General features: G+C 40.2%; 1 protein-coding gene across 4 annotated transcripts in view; it reads right to left on the bottom strand.

Moving 5' to 3' along the window:
- Window positions 1-1,897: 1,897 nt before the first annotated feature.
- Window positions 1,898-18,109, bottom strand: part of atad2 (ATPase family AAA domain containing 2) — a 29,091-nt gene continuing 12,879 nt past the window's right edge. The window contains exons 12-30 of one of the 4 annotated variants that reach the window (XM_088409982.1): window positions 17,616-17,731; window positions 17,179-17,353; window positions 16,343-16,431; window positions 16,054-16,213; window positions 14,321-14,411; window positions 13,756-13,933; window positions 11,215-11,351; window positions 11,019-11,127; window positions 10,748-10,934; window positions 7,373-7,558; window positions 7,128-7,263; window positions 6,847-7,043; window positions 6,565-6,724; window positions 6,366-6,488; window positions 3,392-3,568; window positions 2,795-3,319; window positions 2,543-2,688; window positions 2,298-2,426; window positions 1,898-2,151 (exon numbers count right to left, since the gene is read on the bottom strand). In XM_088409982.1, the coding sequence (XP_088266108.1) occupies window positions 2,119-2,151; window positions 2,298-2,426; window positions 2,543-2,688; window positions 2,795-3,319; window positions 3,392-3,568; window positions 6,366-6,488; window positions 6,565-6,724; window positions 6,847-7,043; window positions 7,128-7,263; window positions 7,373-7,558; window positions 10,748-10,934; window positions 11,019-11,127; window positions 11,215-11,351; window positions 13,756-13,933; window positions 14,321-14,411; window positions 16,054-16,213; window positions 16,343-16,431; window positions 17,179-17,353; window positions 17,616-17,731 (3,054 nt within the window). In that variant the 3' untranslated portion in view covers window positions 1,898-2,118. Of the gene's footprint in view, window positions 2,152-2,297; window positions 2,427-2,542; window positions 2,689-2,794; window positions 3,320-3,391; window positions 3,569-6,365; window positions 6,489-6,564; window positions 6,725-6,846; window positions 7,044-7,127; window positions 7,264-7,372; window positions 7,559-10,747; window positions 11,128-11,214; window positions 11,352-13,755; window positions 13,934-14,320; window positions 14,412-16,053; window positions 16,214-16,342; window positions 16,432-17,178; window positions 17,354-17,615; window positions 17,732-18,109 lie in introns of all 4 variants that reach the window. The other 3 variants (XM_088409983.1, XM_088409980.1, XM_088409981.1) reach the window with 3 other exon arrangements.

Genomic DNA, 18,109 nt, shown 5'->3' on the forward strand with positions numbered 1-18,109 from the left:
CTGGCACTGGTGGAGTAACCCACTAAAAGGTTAATGTGGACATTGGTTCTAGCATGCTAATGAACATATAGATTAATGGGATAATCGAGTCCTGGTTTGCTTTCAAAAACAAAATATTGTATATCTACCATCCATTATTGTGACTACTTATCCTCACAAAGGTTGCGGGTGTGCTGTCTTCAGACAAACTCAGCCAAAGAAAATGTAGTGTGTTCAATATACAGTATCCACAATGCATGTGTTTGGAATATGGAAGGAAACCGACGTATCTGGAGAAAGCCCGCGCAGGCACGGGGAGAACACGCAAACTCTGCAGAAGAAGGCCAGAGCCGGAAGCAAACCCAGGACTTCTGCACTTCTGCATTGAGGCAGACGTTCTAACAAGTCTGTAACTGTGCTACCAGCACACTATAAAACACATGACACAAAGCTGCGTTTGCAGGGTGAGCAAGTAATTTGTTACCATAACTGTGTTATACAAATGTACAAATCCTGCAGTGTATGTGATAGACTAAATATCAGCTGGGTATAACAATTTGTGTGATGCCTCTCTAAGTTCCAGTTCCAATTGTTGGCTCAGTACAGGGTAAACCGGATAAACAGATGTCAATCAATTGTTTAGTATAAAAGCCTGGCTAGTGTGCATTTTAACTGATGCTACTATTGAAAATATATTGATATGAGTATGATGGAATTTATTTTCAATTTTGAAGACAGCAAATAACATGGCTTTATAGATGTAAGGGTTGATGTGCACCGGACTCAGCGATCAAGCTGGAGGAGCACACTGTTTGCCTAGGAGACATCAGCAAACATGAGATCAAGCTGCTGGACGCTGTGTTCATCACAGCCCTAACTACTGCGACCTCAGGAGTGTTTCCCTAATTTTTTTAAAATTTAATTTAACTTGTAGTCTGCTCAGGAAGTGAACAAAATAAGCATTTCACTGTGTGGTATAGTACTATACATGTGACAATAAATGTTTGAACTGACAATTTTACATAAATGTTCCTACTGGAGCTTTAATCAGACCATCTTGGATACCGTTGGATATTTTGGAAATTTGAGGTTGGAAAGGTAAGTTTTCTGGGCCTACAGATCTGGTTGTATCAAAATGCTTGACATTTTCCTGTTAAATACAGCAACTGTACCACATTCCCTGGAGTTCCCCATGGAAATAAAATGCATTTTTTCCCCTTTATCTCTTGGGGCATGACAGCTAAACATTTGAGTTCCCATATAGAAATCACAAAATTTTCTCCCAAATGCAGTTAGCATTGCAAAAATTGCACCTTGTAAATAATCAGCATGCCGAGCTGAAACATCTCCGGCGTAATTTTGTGCTTGAATGGCATTTGCAGAATAGTATTTCCCCACCCCTGGAGACTTGTATTCAGCCAGTTGTCAATAGTTCAGGTCTTTTTTTCAGCAATGTTTTCAAGAGTTTTAACAAGGTACAAAGCAATGCAAAACATCGCCCCAACTTCAAACTGACAGGTTTGATGACCTACTGGGTATCTCTTGGACCTGAAAGCAATATGTGTTACAAGCTATGATGCAAAAAAAACCTCCAAGGAGCCACTAGGGTGGCACCAAAAAGCCACATGCAGCTTTACTACAGTAGATTATGATTTTAATCAAAGTAATATACCAATATTTAAAGGTTTGAGTAATAAAATGTACATTTAGAATATTTTCAAATAATGTACAACGATTTAAAATGTTTTAATGGACTTGTGCTGATGAGGCACTTGTACAAAAATATTTTTTTTTAAATGACAATAAATCAGAATCTCATTCAATTTATGGCTCAGCCCTAGACTACATGTGTTACACAGCGCCATCAATTGTTCTCTTACTCGAGTTGCAAGTGGAACAGACAGAAGATACACAGTACTATTTGTAAAAAGGAAGCAATTTATTTAAATAGAAACAAGAGGCAATACAATGATTCATTTTATGCACAAAAGCATTTGAACAGGATGCAACTATTCACTTTATGCACAAAGGTATTAGAACAGAACCACTGGTCGTATATTTATGCAGCTGAGGGTGCCGATCATGATCCTTTAAAACATATGTGCATACTTAAAACATCACATTGTTCCTTTAAAATTGTCAACAGAAATCATTGATCTCTTGCTCCAATTCCTATTGAAGGAAAATGTCAAAAGAGGACAAAATTAGTCATGACTACAACTACTTGACACAAAAAAACCTAAATAGTGTTCATAGTATTGTTATTACTCCTATTCAGGACTATCAATCATAAAAGCATTATTAAATGCTATACCAACCCTAGTTAATGCAGCTTTGTGATGATCTTTTCTGTGTCTGTAGACACTTTGGCAGAGGAGCGCATACAGTTTCTCTAACTTGTGCACCTCATATCCATCAGTCTTAATGACGACTTTGTCCAGTAGCTCCTAAATAAGAATAAAAATAAAAATGATGTAGGCAAATTTACACATTGTGGGAATAATCTCTCTCAAGCCATGATATAGTATGCTCAAGTGCCAAGAAGATTAATCAGCACCCCTACCTTTAATTTATCCCTGTCCACCACCAGTGAAGGTTTTTCCTGGTCACGGCTCTGCAGAGCCTTTTCCAAATCAAACTGCTGTTGTTGAACAGTGTTCTTTGAGGACCGGGTCATGTGCCTCATGCTTCTCTCTATGACATAAACCACTGAATCACATGCAAAAACATGAACATATCTTGGAGTAAATATAGACAAACAGGCTTCGGTGTTAAAACTAATCAAGTATTCCATTCCTCAGCGGTGAATCCAAACCTGCACCAGAGTCCTTCTCTCCTTCAAGGACTCCAGAGGGCTCTGTGCTGGCATTGTCCATGGCAACCACTTCCATCGGTTCAGGTTCCAATGCTTCAATGTTGCTGTTGCTTTCCGCTCTCACATTTTGACTGCATATTTGACCACAATCGGTGTCCGACTGTCCCTGGTTATGTCCTTCAAAGCTGGTTGATTCGTGTGCAACACTAACAGGGTTCTGTGCTATAACTTCTAAATCTGACTGGTTTGTGTCTACTATTTGTGTCTGGTCCTCATCACCCCTTTTTTCACTTTCACTCTGAATCCCCTCCTTCAAAGTAGCTTTAACCACCACTGTAAGCTCCTTCTCCTCTTCTTCAAGCTCCGTGATCATTCCTTTCTCTAGTTCAGTTTCTTCATCTTCATCATCATTATCAGTGCCTAAGTGCATTTCCGCTTTAAAGACATGAGCAGATGTTGAGGAGGAAGCCTTCTTTGAGTAGAAGCCAGAAGACCAGCGACTCTTCCGACGTTTCCTTCTTTGCACTGGTGGATCAAGACATTTATTTGTTAGGAGTGTTTGTCGCGAGTTTGTTTACCATGATAACACATCTCTACCTGTGCTTTTAGGTGTAATATATGCAGAGGACGTTATAGTAGGAGTCAACAGAGTTGTGGCTTTGGTCAGCTCTCTTTGTGGAGTCTTCTCAGCCATGTTATTAGCTTCAGGTTGAAGTTTGGCCTGTTTGGGGAGGACATGATAAAAGGAGGGCTCGTATTGTGCAGTGGAGAAACCTGTGGACAAAGACCAGATAATGGTGAAACACAAAACACCGATAAACGCTGATGACCATCCTATACTGTACTGTGAACCCTCGTTACTTCGTGGTTCGACCATCGCGGATTCACTACATCATTTTGCAGATTTTTTTTCCCTTACTGGACTGTATTGCGGAGAAACACACTGAAAGTTTCTTGCCAGACAGACGAGGTAACTATAAAAGTACTTGCCATGGGCACTGCCCTGACGTGCAACTACTGTAGTACACATATGTACTTAAATCTTAAATGATTAAACCTTATACAGTGTACAGTGGATGAACAGTTCCCCCTTTGAAGTCTCGCGCAGCCGCGGTCATATTAGCAGCGGCCCAGGCGTTGAATGAAAGTCAAATCTGTACATGATCAAACATGACAACAATGGAGAGTTTACACTTGAAATACCATTTTATTAAAAAAGCAATCTAGGTAAGAGATTTCCAACGGTCTGGTGAATGACAATGCGGGTGTGTTTGCTCTGTGTGCGTTTCATGAATAACACATTGTAATCATGTTCGATCATGTACAGATTAGATTTGAATTAATCGTCAATTGTAACCAAGCTAGGTTGACTATGAGAAGTGAAAACTATAAGTTGAGCACAATATCATTGTCCCATGAGACCCCTTGGGAATAAGGTGGATAAGTCAGTGCATACAGATAAGCGGTTATACTGCAGATGCATCACATACATTCATATGCGATTTCTCTCCACAAGTGAAAGAGGCCGTGTGCCATTAAAGATGAGACAGAGGCATTTGATATGTAGAACAAAAAATTGCAATTAGAAAACACAAAACCCATTCCACTCAAAATACTTTTATTTCCCCAAACTAAATTTTCTGATTGAAACATACGAGCCAGCAGCAGCCTCATTTGAAGTTTTTTTTTTTTTTTAAAGTGCACCTTGAAAAAGAATTTTAGTCATAGTCTGATGACATCCTTCCACCATAAATCAAGCTTGAGTGCACATAGAGCTGAACCAATGAGAGGATAGAGAAACTCAGAAGAATTGTGGGAAGGGGCTCAGGAGATTAATCTACAATCTGATTGGTTAAAATAAGCGCCAACAATTTTAACAGTGTGTGAGGTCAACACCTGCACTCATTGGATATCATATACTTGCATAGCAACACATTGATAAAAAAAAGACTGGATAAAAATATAAAACAATACACAAACAATCAGAAGCTTTGCAGCCAACATATGAAGACATAAGACAGTTGGAAATAAGTATAATTTCATGTAAGTTGTAAATTTAGGTCTATTTGGACATGCATAGAAGACCTTGAAGACCCTAAAAGCATGCCACTGATGTACTATATACACAGCGCTGTGAAAAAGGATTTGCCTCTTTCCTGTTTTCAGTTACTACCCAAAGTTTTAGGAAAGCTGAGTTCCAAGTTCACAGGTCAGAGCCAAACTCAATTGACACTACTTTTGTTGAATTAAAAAAAAAAATCATCACAAAACAGAATTTGTTTGACAAAGTAAATTAGTCCGCACAATCCCAAACGCATCATGCCACAATCCAAAGAAATTCCATGTGTCTGGCAAAGGTTACAATTCCGTTTCCAAGGCTGTGGGGCTTCAGAGAACCACAAATGGGAGAAAATTGGGAACAGTGGCAAACCATCCCAGGGGGCAAGAGTATGAGACGACTCATCCATGTCACAAAAGAACCTAGAAAAACAGCCAAAGAACTGCAAGGCCTAGCTGGCCTTGGTTTAGTAATACAAGCCAACTGGCTTTAAAGTCGATGTAGGTGCTTTACTTTGCCACCAAGCGGTGAAGAATTGTATCCAGTTGAGAGAATAAGCTCATTTGGTTTAATTCACTAATTGTCATTCATAGCCATAACGCAGCTACCATTACTGGGCATGTCTTTCTTCATGTTGCCTCTCTAGAAATGGTTTCATTCATCAAAATCATACGAACACTATTTTGGGACGTTCATTTACTTGAATGAATTTAGTATTTTGCTAAAGTCTCCTTAAACTTCAGTCAGCCAGATAACAGAGAGGAAAGACATCCGTCCCGGGAGCAGCCCTAGGTGCTGGGGGTTACTGGACCCCTGATGTCTGTTGATGTCTGTTTCTCCCCTGCAAACTCTATTCTCTGTGTTTCACACAGAGATGAAACACCATTCACGCACCCAATCGCACCTAAGGACAATTTAGTATGTCCAATACACCTGCCATGCATGTTTTCTTTTTTGGGGTGTGGGAGGAACCCAGAGTACCCGGAGAAAACCCACGCGGGATAAGAGAGAACATGCAAACTCCACACAGGAAAGCCGAGCGAATTGGATTTGAACTCAGGTCCCTATATGCAAATTTCCATTGTAAAAAATAAAACAGCAGACAATGAAAATTAATAGTTGTGTAATTCTTAACTTTTGGCCATGACTGTAGTGTGACCTAAATGGGCCAGTAAAGCTAGAAAACCCTCCAATATGGCAGAGTTGAAACTATTCTGCAAAGAAGAGTGGTCCAAGATTCTGCAACAGGACTGTGAAAGACTCATCACGAAATAGTGAAATGTGGCACCAGCAATTGCGGAAAACAAACATTTGCAATATTAAGTTGAGGGGTCATTTCCTTTTTCACATTAAGTCAGTAAGGCTGTATCCACCCCAATATATAAAATCTTTTTGAATTGTTGCTACATATAATGCGGGGTTGTCTCCAGAAACCTATGCGAGGAAGGGGGCATATACGTTTTCAGTGCTGTACACACACACATGCAGACACACACACTCACACGCACCCACCTCTATTGATACGAGAATCCTTGATTTCCTCACAAATCTTCTCAAAATTTTCATCCAATTCATGTCGTATCATGGCATGCACAGTGTCTTTGAGTGTACAGGCTCTGTGTCGAATCTGCCGGTCTGGAAAAACACCCAAAAGGGATCAGAATGGCTATGCCATCTAATCAGCCCTTCATTTGAAATCACCAGTGTGTACCTGAGGGGTCCCTGTCTGGGTTGTATTCAAGTGCATTCTGCCAAATAAGATCTACATCTTGAAGAAAGTCTTTGACAGTTACATACTGATGGAGATCAATCTTTGAAAGTAGGGTTGACAGGTCCATTGGCTTCTTTATCACATCAGCATAATCAGGAACCTAGATAGTAGGATAGTAGGACAATTAAAGTAGGTACTGAAAGTCAAACCTTTCAACAAGTAGCTGTAAATGAAAAACAACCATGCAAAAATATACAAAAGAAACTACAGAGGTATAACCACCTCCTCTAAATCCACAGGCTTTGTAAAAGCCTTGAAGCGTTTATCTTGAGACAGGCGGTTAGTGACATCCCGCAAAAAAAGGCGGAGTTCTCTGAGGGTGTCTTCCTCTTGTTCCACCAGTTTTTGTGCCTCCTGTTCCGCTAGCTGACGCGGCGGTTGCGGAGGGGCAATAGGAAGCACCTCCAAGGAATTGGAAACTGAAAGAAAAGTAAAGAATTTGGTCTCAAAAAATGTTGAATTTGACAATGTTTGCAGCAAAAAATGTATTGAGTTTGTCTAACTAGATTTCTTTATAGAGGCAGGAGCCTTGGCAGCCTGATTGAGCAACAGGTCCTCAAAGAAATTTCTTCTCTCTCGGCTGCTAGGGGCTTTGACATGATAAACCTCCCCATACGCCATTTTAAATAACTCCTGAACCTGCAAGGAAAACAAGTGTTAAGTCAGCTTTCCGGAAGACCAAAGCTGTGTATCTTCTCTTCATTTAAATCATTCGTAACCTGACAAAACCCTACAATTATATTTATACCTCAAAATTAAGCTCAGAGTACTTTAAACTGCACGTAGCCAGTAGCAGTATCGGAGCGAAGGCAGGGAGGGAGCCAAGTAGGCTGAGAAAAGTGGCTTTTAATGCAGGACCAACTGTCTCCCACCACTGTCCAATGTGCGGGATGTACAGGACACTGGGGGACGTTCTCTTGGCTTCAACAAAAATCTGCAGAGCACATGACAGTGGAATGAACATGTGTCACATCACATTACATTTATATGCTAAAAAAAAATGACAAAATTTCAAAAATTACAAAAATAACACCACACAATTGTTTTTAGGATGTCTAGCCCACAATTCTTTTGACAGCGTTTCCGCTACATTCATTTATGCGCAGCAGCCTACTGCTACTAAACCCTAGCGACTCCTCCCTCAAATAAGGAATTCAGGATGTATGTCACCATGATAGATTTTCAGCATTTGGGAACAAAAAAAAGAATAAAAACATTTATGCAGTTACATACAGAAGCTATTGTGAAAAGTGGAGTATGTAGACTTTTATTTTGTAGGTGCTGCAGGTGGTTTCAGGTGGTTTTAGGTGAATGCTTAGGATTTCTTCACAATATGCATGATAAGGAGGTGGAAGGTGACAGGCATTGTGCCATGTCATCATTGTAGCTTCATAATTACAGTGTGTGTGTATGTGTGTGTGTGAGTGTGTGACGCTACTGCTGCAAACACTGCTTTCATAACCTCAATTTCTCCGTTATTCTTTTGTTGTTTTTTTTTTCGCCTGCTTTCACACCTTAAACAAACAACAAATTGTTTATAGAGCTAGTAAAGCTACTTTGCCAGGGGTATAAGCAGAAGTGAAGTGGCGCAATTTTCCCAAAGCCGTAGTGATGCAGTTAAAAAAAAATGTAAGGACAGTCTCACAAAATTAGAATTTTGTGATAAAGTTCTTTATTTTCTGTAATGCAATTTAAAAAAATGTATGATTCTGGATTCATTACAAATCAACTGACATTTTGCAAGCCTTTTCTCTTTTTAATTTTGCTGATTATGGCTTACATCTTAAGAAAACTTAAAAATCCTATCACAAAATATTAGCGTATTTCCTCAGATGAAGTAAAAAATAAAATATAACTGTAAAACAAAATCACTCATTTGAAAATGTCCATTAATGCACTCAGTACTTGGTTGGGAATCCTTTTGCACTGAACTGTATCAATGCAGCATGGCATGGAGGCAATCAGCCTGTGGCATTGCTGAGGTGTTATGGATGCTCAGGATGTTTCAATATATTGCATTATTGGGTCTGGTGTGTCTCAGCTTCTTCACAATACCCCACAAATTCTCAATAGGGTTCAAGTCAGGGGAACTGGCAGGCTAATTGAGGACAGTAATGCCATGGTCAGTACACAAGTTACTGATCGTTTTGGCACCGTGGGCAGGTGCCAGATCATGCTGGAAAATGAAATCATCATCTCCATAGAGCTTTGCAGCAGACGGAAGCATGCAGTGCTGTAAAATCTCTTGGTACGCAGCTGCTTTTACTCTGGACTTGAAACACAGTGGACCAACACCAGCAGTTGAAATGGCTCCCTAAGCCATCACTGACTGTGGGAACTTCACACTTGATTTCAGGCAACTTGGATTTTGCTCCCCTCCAGCCTTTCTCCACTCTGGCGCCTGACTTCCAAATGAAATACAAAACTTGCTTTCATCTGATAAGAAGACTTTGGACCACACTGCAACTGTCCAGTGTTTTTTTTCATCGTCCAAGTCAGATGCTTCTTTTGTTGTCTTGTCAGCGCGTCCTCCATTTCCCAGACATGTCTGTGAACAGTGGCTTTTGATACCCGGACTCCAGCTTCAGTCAACTGTCTTTGAAGCTCCCCCAAATTCTGGAAGTGGCTGGTCTTCACAATGCTGTTAAGGCTCCCAAACTCTACCTCTGAGACACATAGTGAGGCTTAATCAGCCTCAAGCTAGTTGTGGCTACATCTACGTTACCTTGCTCGTTGCTCACATCCCATGCCTGCTGTTGATGGTCATGACTGTGACAACCAGGAGAAGATTCAGTAACTTTGAAATGTCCTGTCAGTTATCCCGCTGTTGCGTTCCTCTTTTGAGCTTCGCTACGTTTTTTGCCTGACATCTTGCCACTGTGGGAATGAGAGTGACGGGCCAATCGAGGTCAATCAAATTTTCCACTAAAAATTGGCCTCCAATAGTATGGCCAATCGGAGGGCCCCTCCACACGTAGGGCCCCTCGGCTGGAGCCTTGGGAAGCCTGTGGATTAATCCGCCGCTACCTGGAGCCCATTGCCTGCACACGCCTGTGCACGGTAGCTCTGAATGTTTCTACTCCAGACTCAGTCCACTACTTCTGCAGATCCCCCATGGTCTGTAATCGACCCTTCTCCACAATCTTCGTCTGGGTCCAGTCACCTTTTCTGGTTGTGGAGTTTTTTTCTGCCACACCTTTTCCTTCCCACGTCCCACTGAGGTACAGCACTTGATACAGCACTTTGGGAACAGCCTATTTGCTCAGAAATTTCTGTGTCTTACCCTCTTGCTTGAGGGTGTCTGTGAGGCCTTCTGACAGCAGTTAGGTCAGCAGTCTTACCCATGACTGTGGTTTTGAGTAATGAACCAGGCTGGGAGTTTTTAAAAGCCTCAGGAATCGTTTGGGCGTGTTTAGAATTCATTCGCCCATTCAGATGATTAGGTTAATAGCTCATTAAGAGTACCTTTTCATGATATGCTAATTTTTTGAGACGTTTTCATGAGCCGTATGCCAAAATCATCCATATAAAAACAATAAAAGACCTGAAATATTTCAATTGGTGTGCAATGAATTTAAAATATATGAAAGTTTATTTTTATCATCACATTATGGAAATGAATGAACTATCACAATATGCAATTTTTTTGAGGACTAGAAAAGATTCTCAATTGGCTGACTGTCAAACTGCTATGCAAATTCTCTTATTTCAACCCTTGCACCATTATGTGACGTTACAGACCTGTGAGGTGGTCACATTTGTCATAGCCACTGACAAAACGACACTACAGTGATCCATCACTATTTAACTTTAACCTTGAAAGGTTTTAGTGAACACATTTCATGCACGTATAATGTACGTAAGGGGGCAAATCCTATTTCACGAATTTCACTAATCGTAAGAGTTTTCTTGTCCCCATTAACCGCGATAAGAGGGATTACTATATTAGATATTGTAGTTTAGCTGGTTTAGGTTGAGCATTACAAGATACAGGTAACAAGATGCAAGAAATTAATCAGAATTATATCAATGAGATGCAAGAAATGAATCATATCACCATGATATGTATCTTTATGAAGGCATTCTTGAATCTTGTTCCACTCTCAATGAATGAGTGACCAACCTGTGCACAAGTTTCCTCTGGTGCAACTGCACTTGCTCCAAACAACACTGCCATGTCTAGTGTGTAGACAGAGAATTTCTCAAGAGAGTGGAGAACAGCAGGAGCCAGGTGGGAGCTTTGACCCGAACCCGGTCGACCCTCCAAAAGGAGCCTGGGACGGTAAGAGGTTGGCTGGCTCAAAGCACTTCTATGCAAACATTGACATAGGAAAAGATTGGGTGAGAACTTGAAGAGTTGATTAAACAAATCACTTATTGGAAACGAATAATACCTTTCAATGTTTAGGATTCCTCTTGAGACGGTCTTTTGTGGGGTTTGTCCACTGGATACCTCCTCATCTTCACTGAATAGTAGATCATCATCAGACACGTAGGACTGATCTGTAAACACACACACACACACACACACACACACAGAACTGAAGACTGATTGAGAAAAGAGATTTGAAATTGTAAAATGGACCATACCTTGTGTCCGCTTTCTTTTAAAGCCTTGTTCTGCATGTGGGAACACTTTGCTGACAGTGTGGAGAATCTCCTGCAGGGCGGTGCTTAGTAATGGACGAATTGCAGGCATAAGGGCCTTGGCTGGTGACACTACAGCCCTAATGATTACATTCAGCACAAAATATGTTTTGTCTTCTTTCTTCTTCTAGATGTAAGCAATATAATTGATTTCTTCTTATTATTCTATATTGCATCCATACATATACATCTTCTGATAAAATCTGTGATCAATATTTTCAAATTTGCTGATTGACCCCAAAATTGTAAAAAGCTTACTGCACATAAGTGCCATATCACAAAGACATTCTACTTACATCTCAATATGGCATTCTAATAGTTCTCCGAAAATGAATTAAGCAGCAAAACTCAACTATACATTCCTGGGGGAGAAAGTGTGCATGTATGTGTGTGTGTGGTGGGAGGTGGGGGGGGGGGGGGGGGGGGGGGGGGGCTGTCACTCGAACATGCCATCACAGTTGCTCAGGTGACATCCAATCATGACTCACCAGTTTTCTGAGTAAGGTCATGCAATATGTCATGTGATGTCACTAGCTGAGTCGTGAATAGTTGTTACCTCGGCTCTGAGCAATTGTGATGTTATTTTCAGTCGACAGCAAGAGGCCCTTCGAAATGAATTTTAATTAATGGTTAGATTTTGCTGCTTAATTCAAATTTCCATGAACACAATTTTAATCCGCATGCCGTGTTTAGACTAATGGAACCACATAAAACATGTTATTGTAAAGAAGATTTGGGGGTTAACTTTCCCCTTCAAGATGCATTTGTTTTTTGTAAAGTGAACAAGTACAAACCGGACTCGGTTGAAGTTGGGAAATTGTGTAAAATGTAAATAAAAACAAAATACAACGATTTGAAAACCTCAACCCATATTCATTTGAATACACTACAAAGACAACATATTTAATGTTCAAACGAGAAAGCTGAGAAAAGCTCATCAAACACTTATTTGGAACATCCCACATGTGATTAGGCTAATTGGGTATAAAAGGAGCCTCTCCAAACATGATCAGTCATTCACAAGCAAGGATGGGGTGAGGTTCACCACTTTGCCCACAACTGCATGAGAAAATAGTTGCGCAGTTTAAGGACAACATTTCTCAAAGCAAAATTGCAAGGAATTTAGGGATTTCGACATCTAGGGTCCATAATATCATCAAAAGGCTCAGAGAATCAGGTGAAATCACTGCACGTAACCACCACTGCCGGAGACCAAGACTGAATGACCGTGAGTGTGTACATCACCAAATGGGCTCAGAAAAACTTCCGAAAACCACTGTCAGTAAATCCAGTTCGTCACTACATCAATAAGTGCGGGTTAAAACTTTAACATGCAAAGCAAAAGCAGTTTATGAACAACATCCAGAAATGCCGCCGGGTTCTCTGGGCCCGAGCTCATGTAAAATGGACTAATGCACAATGGAAAAGTGTTTTGTGGTCTGATGAGTCTACTTTTCAAATTGTTTTGGGGAACACTGGACATCGTGTCTTTCGGACCAAAGAGGAAGCGGACCATCCGGACTGTTAACGCAAAGTTCAAAAGCCAGCATCGGCGATGGTATGGTATGAGGTGCATTAGTTCCCATGGCATGGGTGAAATACATTTCTGTGAAGGCAACATAAATGATGAAAAGTACATACAGATTTTGGAGCAACATATGCTGCTGCCAAGGGACGTCTTTTTCATGGATGCCACTGCTTATTTCGGCAAGATAATGCCAAGCCACATCCTGCACGTGTTACAACAGAGTAGCTTGGAAGTAATAGAGTCCAGGTTCTCCACCTCAAGTCCAGACCAGTCTCCGACTGAAAATGTGTGGGGCATTATGAAGCATAAAATTCAACAGAGAAGACCCCGGACTGTTCAAAAACTGAAGCTGTTCATCAAGCAAGACTGGGAAAGAATTCCACATGAGAAGCTAAGAGAATTAGTGTCCTGTCTTCCAAAACGTGAGTGTTATAAAAAAGGAAATGTGATGTAACGAACTGGTAAACATGCTCTTTCTCAACTTCTACTGGACGTGTTGCAGTCAATAAATTGTAGTTAATTATTATTTGGCAAAAACAATTAGGTTTATCAGTTTGAACATTAAATATGTTGTCTTTGTCGTATATTCAATTGAATATGGGTTGAGGATTTTCAAATTGTTGTATTTAGTTTTTATTTACATTTGACACAATTTCCCAACTTCAACCGAATCCGGTTTGTACACATAGAATTCGACAAAAATTCAGAATTTGGCGTAAAGAAATACATCAGCACTACTGTGACTGTTATAAGAAGCACTGCCCACTTAGAGAGCATGAATGAGGGAGCTGTTTTTGTTTTCAAAATTTGCGATTACAAACACGAAGCAGGCGGGACTTAAACTGTAACTACGAAACTGTCTAAATGCACATTTGTTCAATCTGAAAGACCTCATACCATAATAATAATTTTACATTCAATCCAAGAATCAAAACTGATTTTATCAATGACCATACCTCTGTGCAGCAGGCACCATCTTGGACATGGCAGACATAAAGTCTTTCGCTGCAATTGCGATCGAATCAACATCAAGCACAAGTTTTTGTGATGATGAGTAAATTTGTGGATAACGGCGGCGTAGTGCACACAGTGCCGCTTCTGAGCACACCGCTTTGATGTCTGCTCCACAATAACCTAAAAAAGAAAAAAATATTTTACACTGATCACACATCTAAAACAAATGCTTCTCCAGCAGGGATGTCCAAAGTTTTGGCACACAGTACACTTAAAAATAACACCTAGCCTGGGTGATGTTTGTATGTGATGTACTTTTTAGGTTCTTTACTATCTGCTGAAACTATTTTAGGAAGGTATCATTAAGTCAAGCACTGACTGGTAAGCAATGATATTGGTGCGATAAGTTAAGACTATGTTGTAAGCCATTATTAAAACATAAGTGTGTTAAAAAAAAAAAAAAAACAGCACTTTGTTAGGCAAAAGAAACTTGCACTGACACACTGGATTAGAAAACTGGTGGTCAATTACATTTTTCTACAACAATGTCATAGCTTGCAAACATACCAGCACATTTGTCAGCCAGCTGCTCTAAGAAATTGTCAGAGAGAGGAGGTGTCCACTGCCTGGTATGGATCTTCAAAATGTCCTTTCTTGCCTGCCAGACAAAGTCAGATAATAACACTGGCTTTACAGAAAAAAGGATCATTCATTTACCATGGTACATTTCTTTGTAAATGTATTTGAAAAGTTTTGTCCCCCCAGTAGTTTGTATTTGAGTATTTATCAGCTGTTTTTTGTTTGTTTTAAAAAAAAAAAAAACACCGGTTTCATTTGTACTTTTTATATGGTCAAATTTAAAAATTTGGCTGTGACTTAGTTATTAATGCAGAATCATTTCAATGCCCAAAATTACTTTCAAACGAGGGCACCATTTTGACAGGGCGAAGATGGAGGCTGCGGCTTTGATCATGTGCCAAAGACTTTTGGGTGCTTCTGTTGCCATCAATGCCAACTTGCAAAAGATAAAAATCGTACAAAAGGCACTATAATGCTTAACTTTAAAGGCTGATTTACCCATATATATCACGCACAAACATAACTGACTTGATCAACAAGTGTGTACATGCCACTCCTCATCAGCTGTTTTTCCACAGCACAGGAGACCATTCTTTCTTGTTGAAATGTTAATCGGACATTGCCCTATTTTGTTGTTCAAAGCTGGATATTCTCCAGTTCAATGTGGTTCTTCCAGCCAGACTAGCGTCATGTTAAATGGATTCCCTATTGTCTGAGATCCTCTTTTTTCCACTACTTAAGCCATTATTGTGCACATCATGAGGGTTATCGGTACCAATTGATAAACACACAGGTCAACCTTGGAAAAGATGGTAGCTCCCATCATGTGCAGTGAAGTCCTGTATGTGCGGGACATCATTTTTGACAAGAACGCATACTTTCAACTCAACATGTATCTATTGGATGCAACGTTTTTTCGTAGGGGTTGCTTCACATAAGAATTTGGACTAATGTCACTATGTTGATGACAAAACTAAAAAAACAAACAAAAAAACAATATGCTTCCTGCCCGCTTGGGTACTTTTTTTTTTACGCTGTCCACTTCCGTACTATGTTGGAGGCATGCTGTGCAATGACATCATTAAACAGCTTGTTGTGGAAAGTCAAGCAGTGAACCACACAACGCAAAAGAACAAACCGTGAAAGAAATTCAACCAACCAGAAAGCAGTCTTGTCACGTTTTGCGTGACACAAAAGCCACACGGGCACAAATTTAACTGCATATGCTTATATTGCGGAGAGACTTGCTGTGACGGTTTCCTGCGTGTCAGACAGATGAGGTAACTATAAATGCACATGCCAGGGTTGTCAAACTACTGCAGTACACATATTTACTTAAATCTTAAATTATTAAGCCTTATACAATAATTGAACAGTTACCCCTTTCCATAGTTTCAAGTCTCGTGGCAGCCGCTGTCTTTTCGCGGTGCCTGGAAGTCTAAAGTCAAATCTGTAGATAATCCGACATGGTAACAATGAGAGTTTACACTTGAAATACCATTTCATTAAAAAAGAAATCTAGGTAAGAGATTTCCAACGGTCAACAGTCAATAACGTGTGTATGTGTGTTTCATGAGTGACACCGGCGAGTCCAGGTTTGTATAATAAGCGGGAGTTGGAGCGAGAGTCGATTACAACTCATTGGTCGATGGTGATTTCGATTGCACTAAATGAATCATGTTTTCTATGACCAAGTTCCCCTAATTGAAGCATGTCAGTACCTCTCTGTCAGGGAGGCCAAAGAGGAACTCTCTGTCAAAACGTCCTGGGCGTCTGAGGGCTGGATCAATTGAATCCAGTCTATTGGTGGCACCAATCACCACAATCTCTCCTCTGCCATCTAATCCATCCATGAGAGCCAGAAGAGTCGACACAATAGAACTATTCACAAAAAAAAAAAAAACCACACAAAAATCTACATTACCTAATTCAAAGTTTACTGTATGCTTTATTAATGTATACAAAGGTTCCCACAGATGCACTCTTGTCATCTTAAGGAGTGACACTCACCTGTGAATCTGGTCCTGTCGACTAGACCTTACCGGAGCCAAACCGTCAATTTCATCAAAAAAAATGATAGATGGACGCATTTGGAATGCCTACATGTGATTGAAATTATAATGTCAGAAGGAAAGCTTTAAGTGCAACATCGTACATATAAACCAATTTTGCACTACGTTCTGACAGCAGGATTTAATGCTCAGTTCCCGTCTTGTGTGTGTGTGAGAAATATTTTTTTTGTTAGCTCGTTCATGTTTACAAATAAATGTGACCTGTAGTGACCAGCATGTGACCTGTCTGTGAATTATTATTAAAAATTGTCCAGCACGCGCATTGAGGACAATGTGACATCCCACACAGTAGGCAGAGTTTTTTCTAGTTGTTAAATTTAAGGAGAAACTTGGCGAGAAGAAAGTTGAGTTTTTTGCTTTGGCCGCCATTGTTGTTTTAGATTTTGCATCCTGCTTTGAGCGCAGAATTGTGACTGTCGCTTGTTGTCACGTGAGGGTTGGATGGGAGCGACCTGGCCATTCAGAATGGTCCCATGACAAAGGATTAGATATGGATGGATTTCAGAAACACATACCCAAGTGGCATGGGTCACATTTGAGAAAAAAATACAAAATAATTTGACTTTTGTCCTTCAAACTGCCATTAAAGAACCAGATACAGGTCACATAGGAGCAAAAAAATAAAAAAATAAAATTCAGTCACTCCACGTCAACTGCTGTTTGAACGTAGCCTGAGGTGAAACAAAATACATGACAAGTTTATTTTTTGGAATGAGCAAAGTCTGACAAAACATGAAATGTCTGAAATGAAATATCTTGATGTATTGGGTTCACCTGGTCAAACAAAAGGCGTAGCTGTCTCTCAGACTCTCCAACCCATTTACTGAGGCAATCAGCACCTTTCCTCATAAAGAATGACACCTTTCTTTCTCCCTGACTGCATTCATTGGCCAACGCTCTTGCTACCAGTGTTTTCCCAGTGCCCGGGGGACCGTAAAAAAGACAGCCCCTACAAGCCAAAAGAAAACATGATGAGCATTTGAGGTTTATGATTGATGCATTTGAGAACCTAGTCAATTCAGCGTATCTGCTGAAAATCCCTTTCAGGTCAAGTCAGCGTATCTGTAGAAAATCTTTGTCAAGAAAGTGATATCCTAACCACTCTCCTAACACCTAAGAATTTTTTTTTTAAGTATTTTGAGGTTACATTCCAAACATATTACATGTGCCTTTCATAACAGCCTATGGTTATACATTATGAACTGTTTTACCTGGGAGGCTGAATATGGAATCGCTCAAAGACTTCTGGGTAAAGCAAAGGGAAGACCACCATCTCCTTCAGGGATGAGATGTGCTTGCTCAAGCCACCGATACTGTCAAATCGCACCTGCATCATATTTTTTTGTCAGTTCCAGAAATGAGGTCCATCACACTAACAATTCTTTCAGGCTGTTTAGCTTTTCCCAGATATGATCACAATAAACAAAACCAACATTGAGGAGAACGAACTTTCCAAAATGTGGTTGTCAGGGCAACTGTTATTTTGATCCCTTATGCCATAGTAGGGCTGCCACAAATAGTTGAGGATGTAGATTATGCAAATTAGTCTACAGTTTTTTACTATTGTTGACTTAGTCGCTTTACTTCATTATGAATTAGTAATTTAAGCGTTGTTTAGTCATTCCGATCCCGGCGCGTGTTTTCTTACCAGAGAAAGTTCCACAGAAAAGTGTTTTTCCTCCACTACTTTCACCCTTCCCCAGAA

Source organism: Hippichthys cyanospilos, chromosome 3 (assembly GCF_059441005.1).
Source record: "Hippichthys cyanospilos isolate Australia breed blue-spotted pipefish chromosome 3, RoL_Hcya_1.0, whole genome shotgun sequence".
In the NCBI taxonomy this organism is placed as follows: Eukaryota; Metazoa; Chordata; class Actinopteri; order Syngnathiformes; family Syngnathidae; genus Hippichthys; species Hippichthys cyanospilos.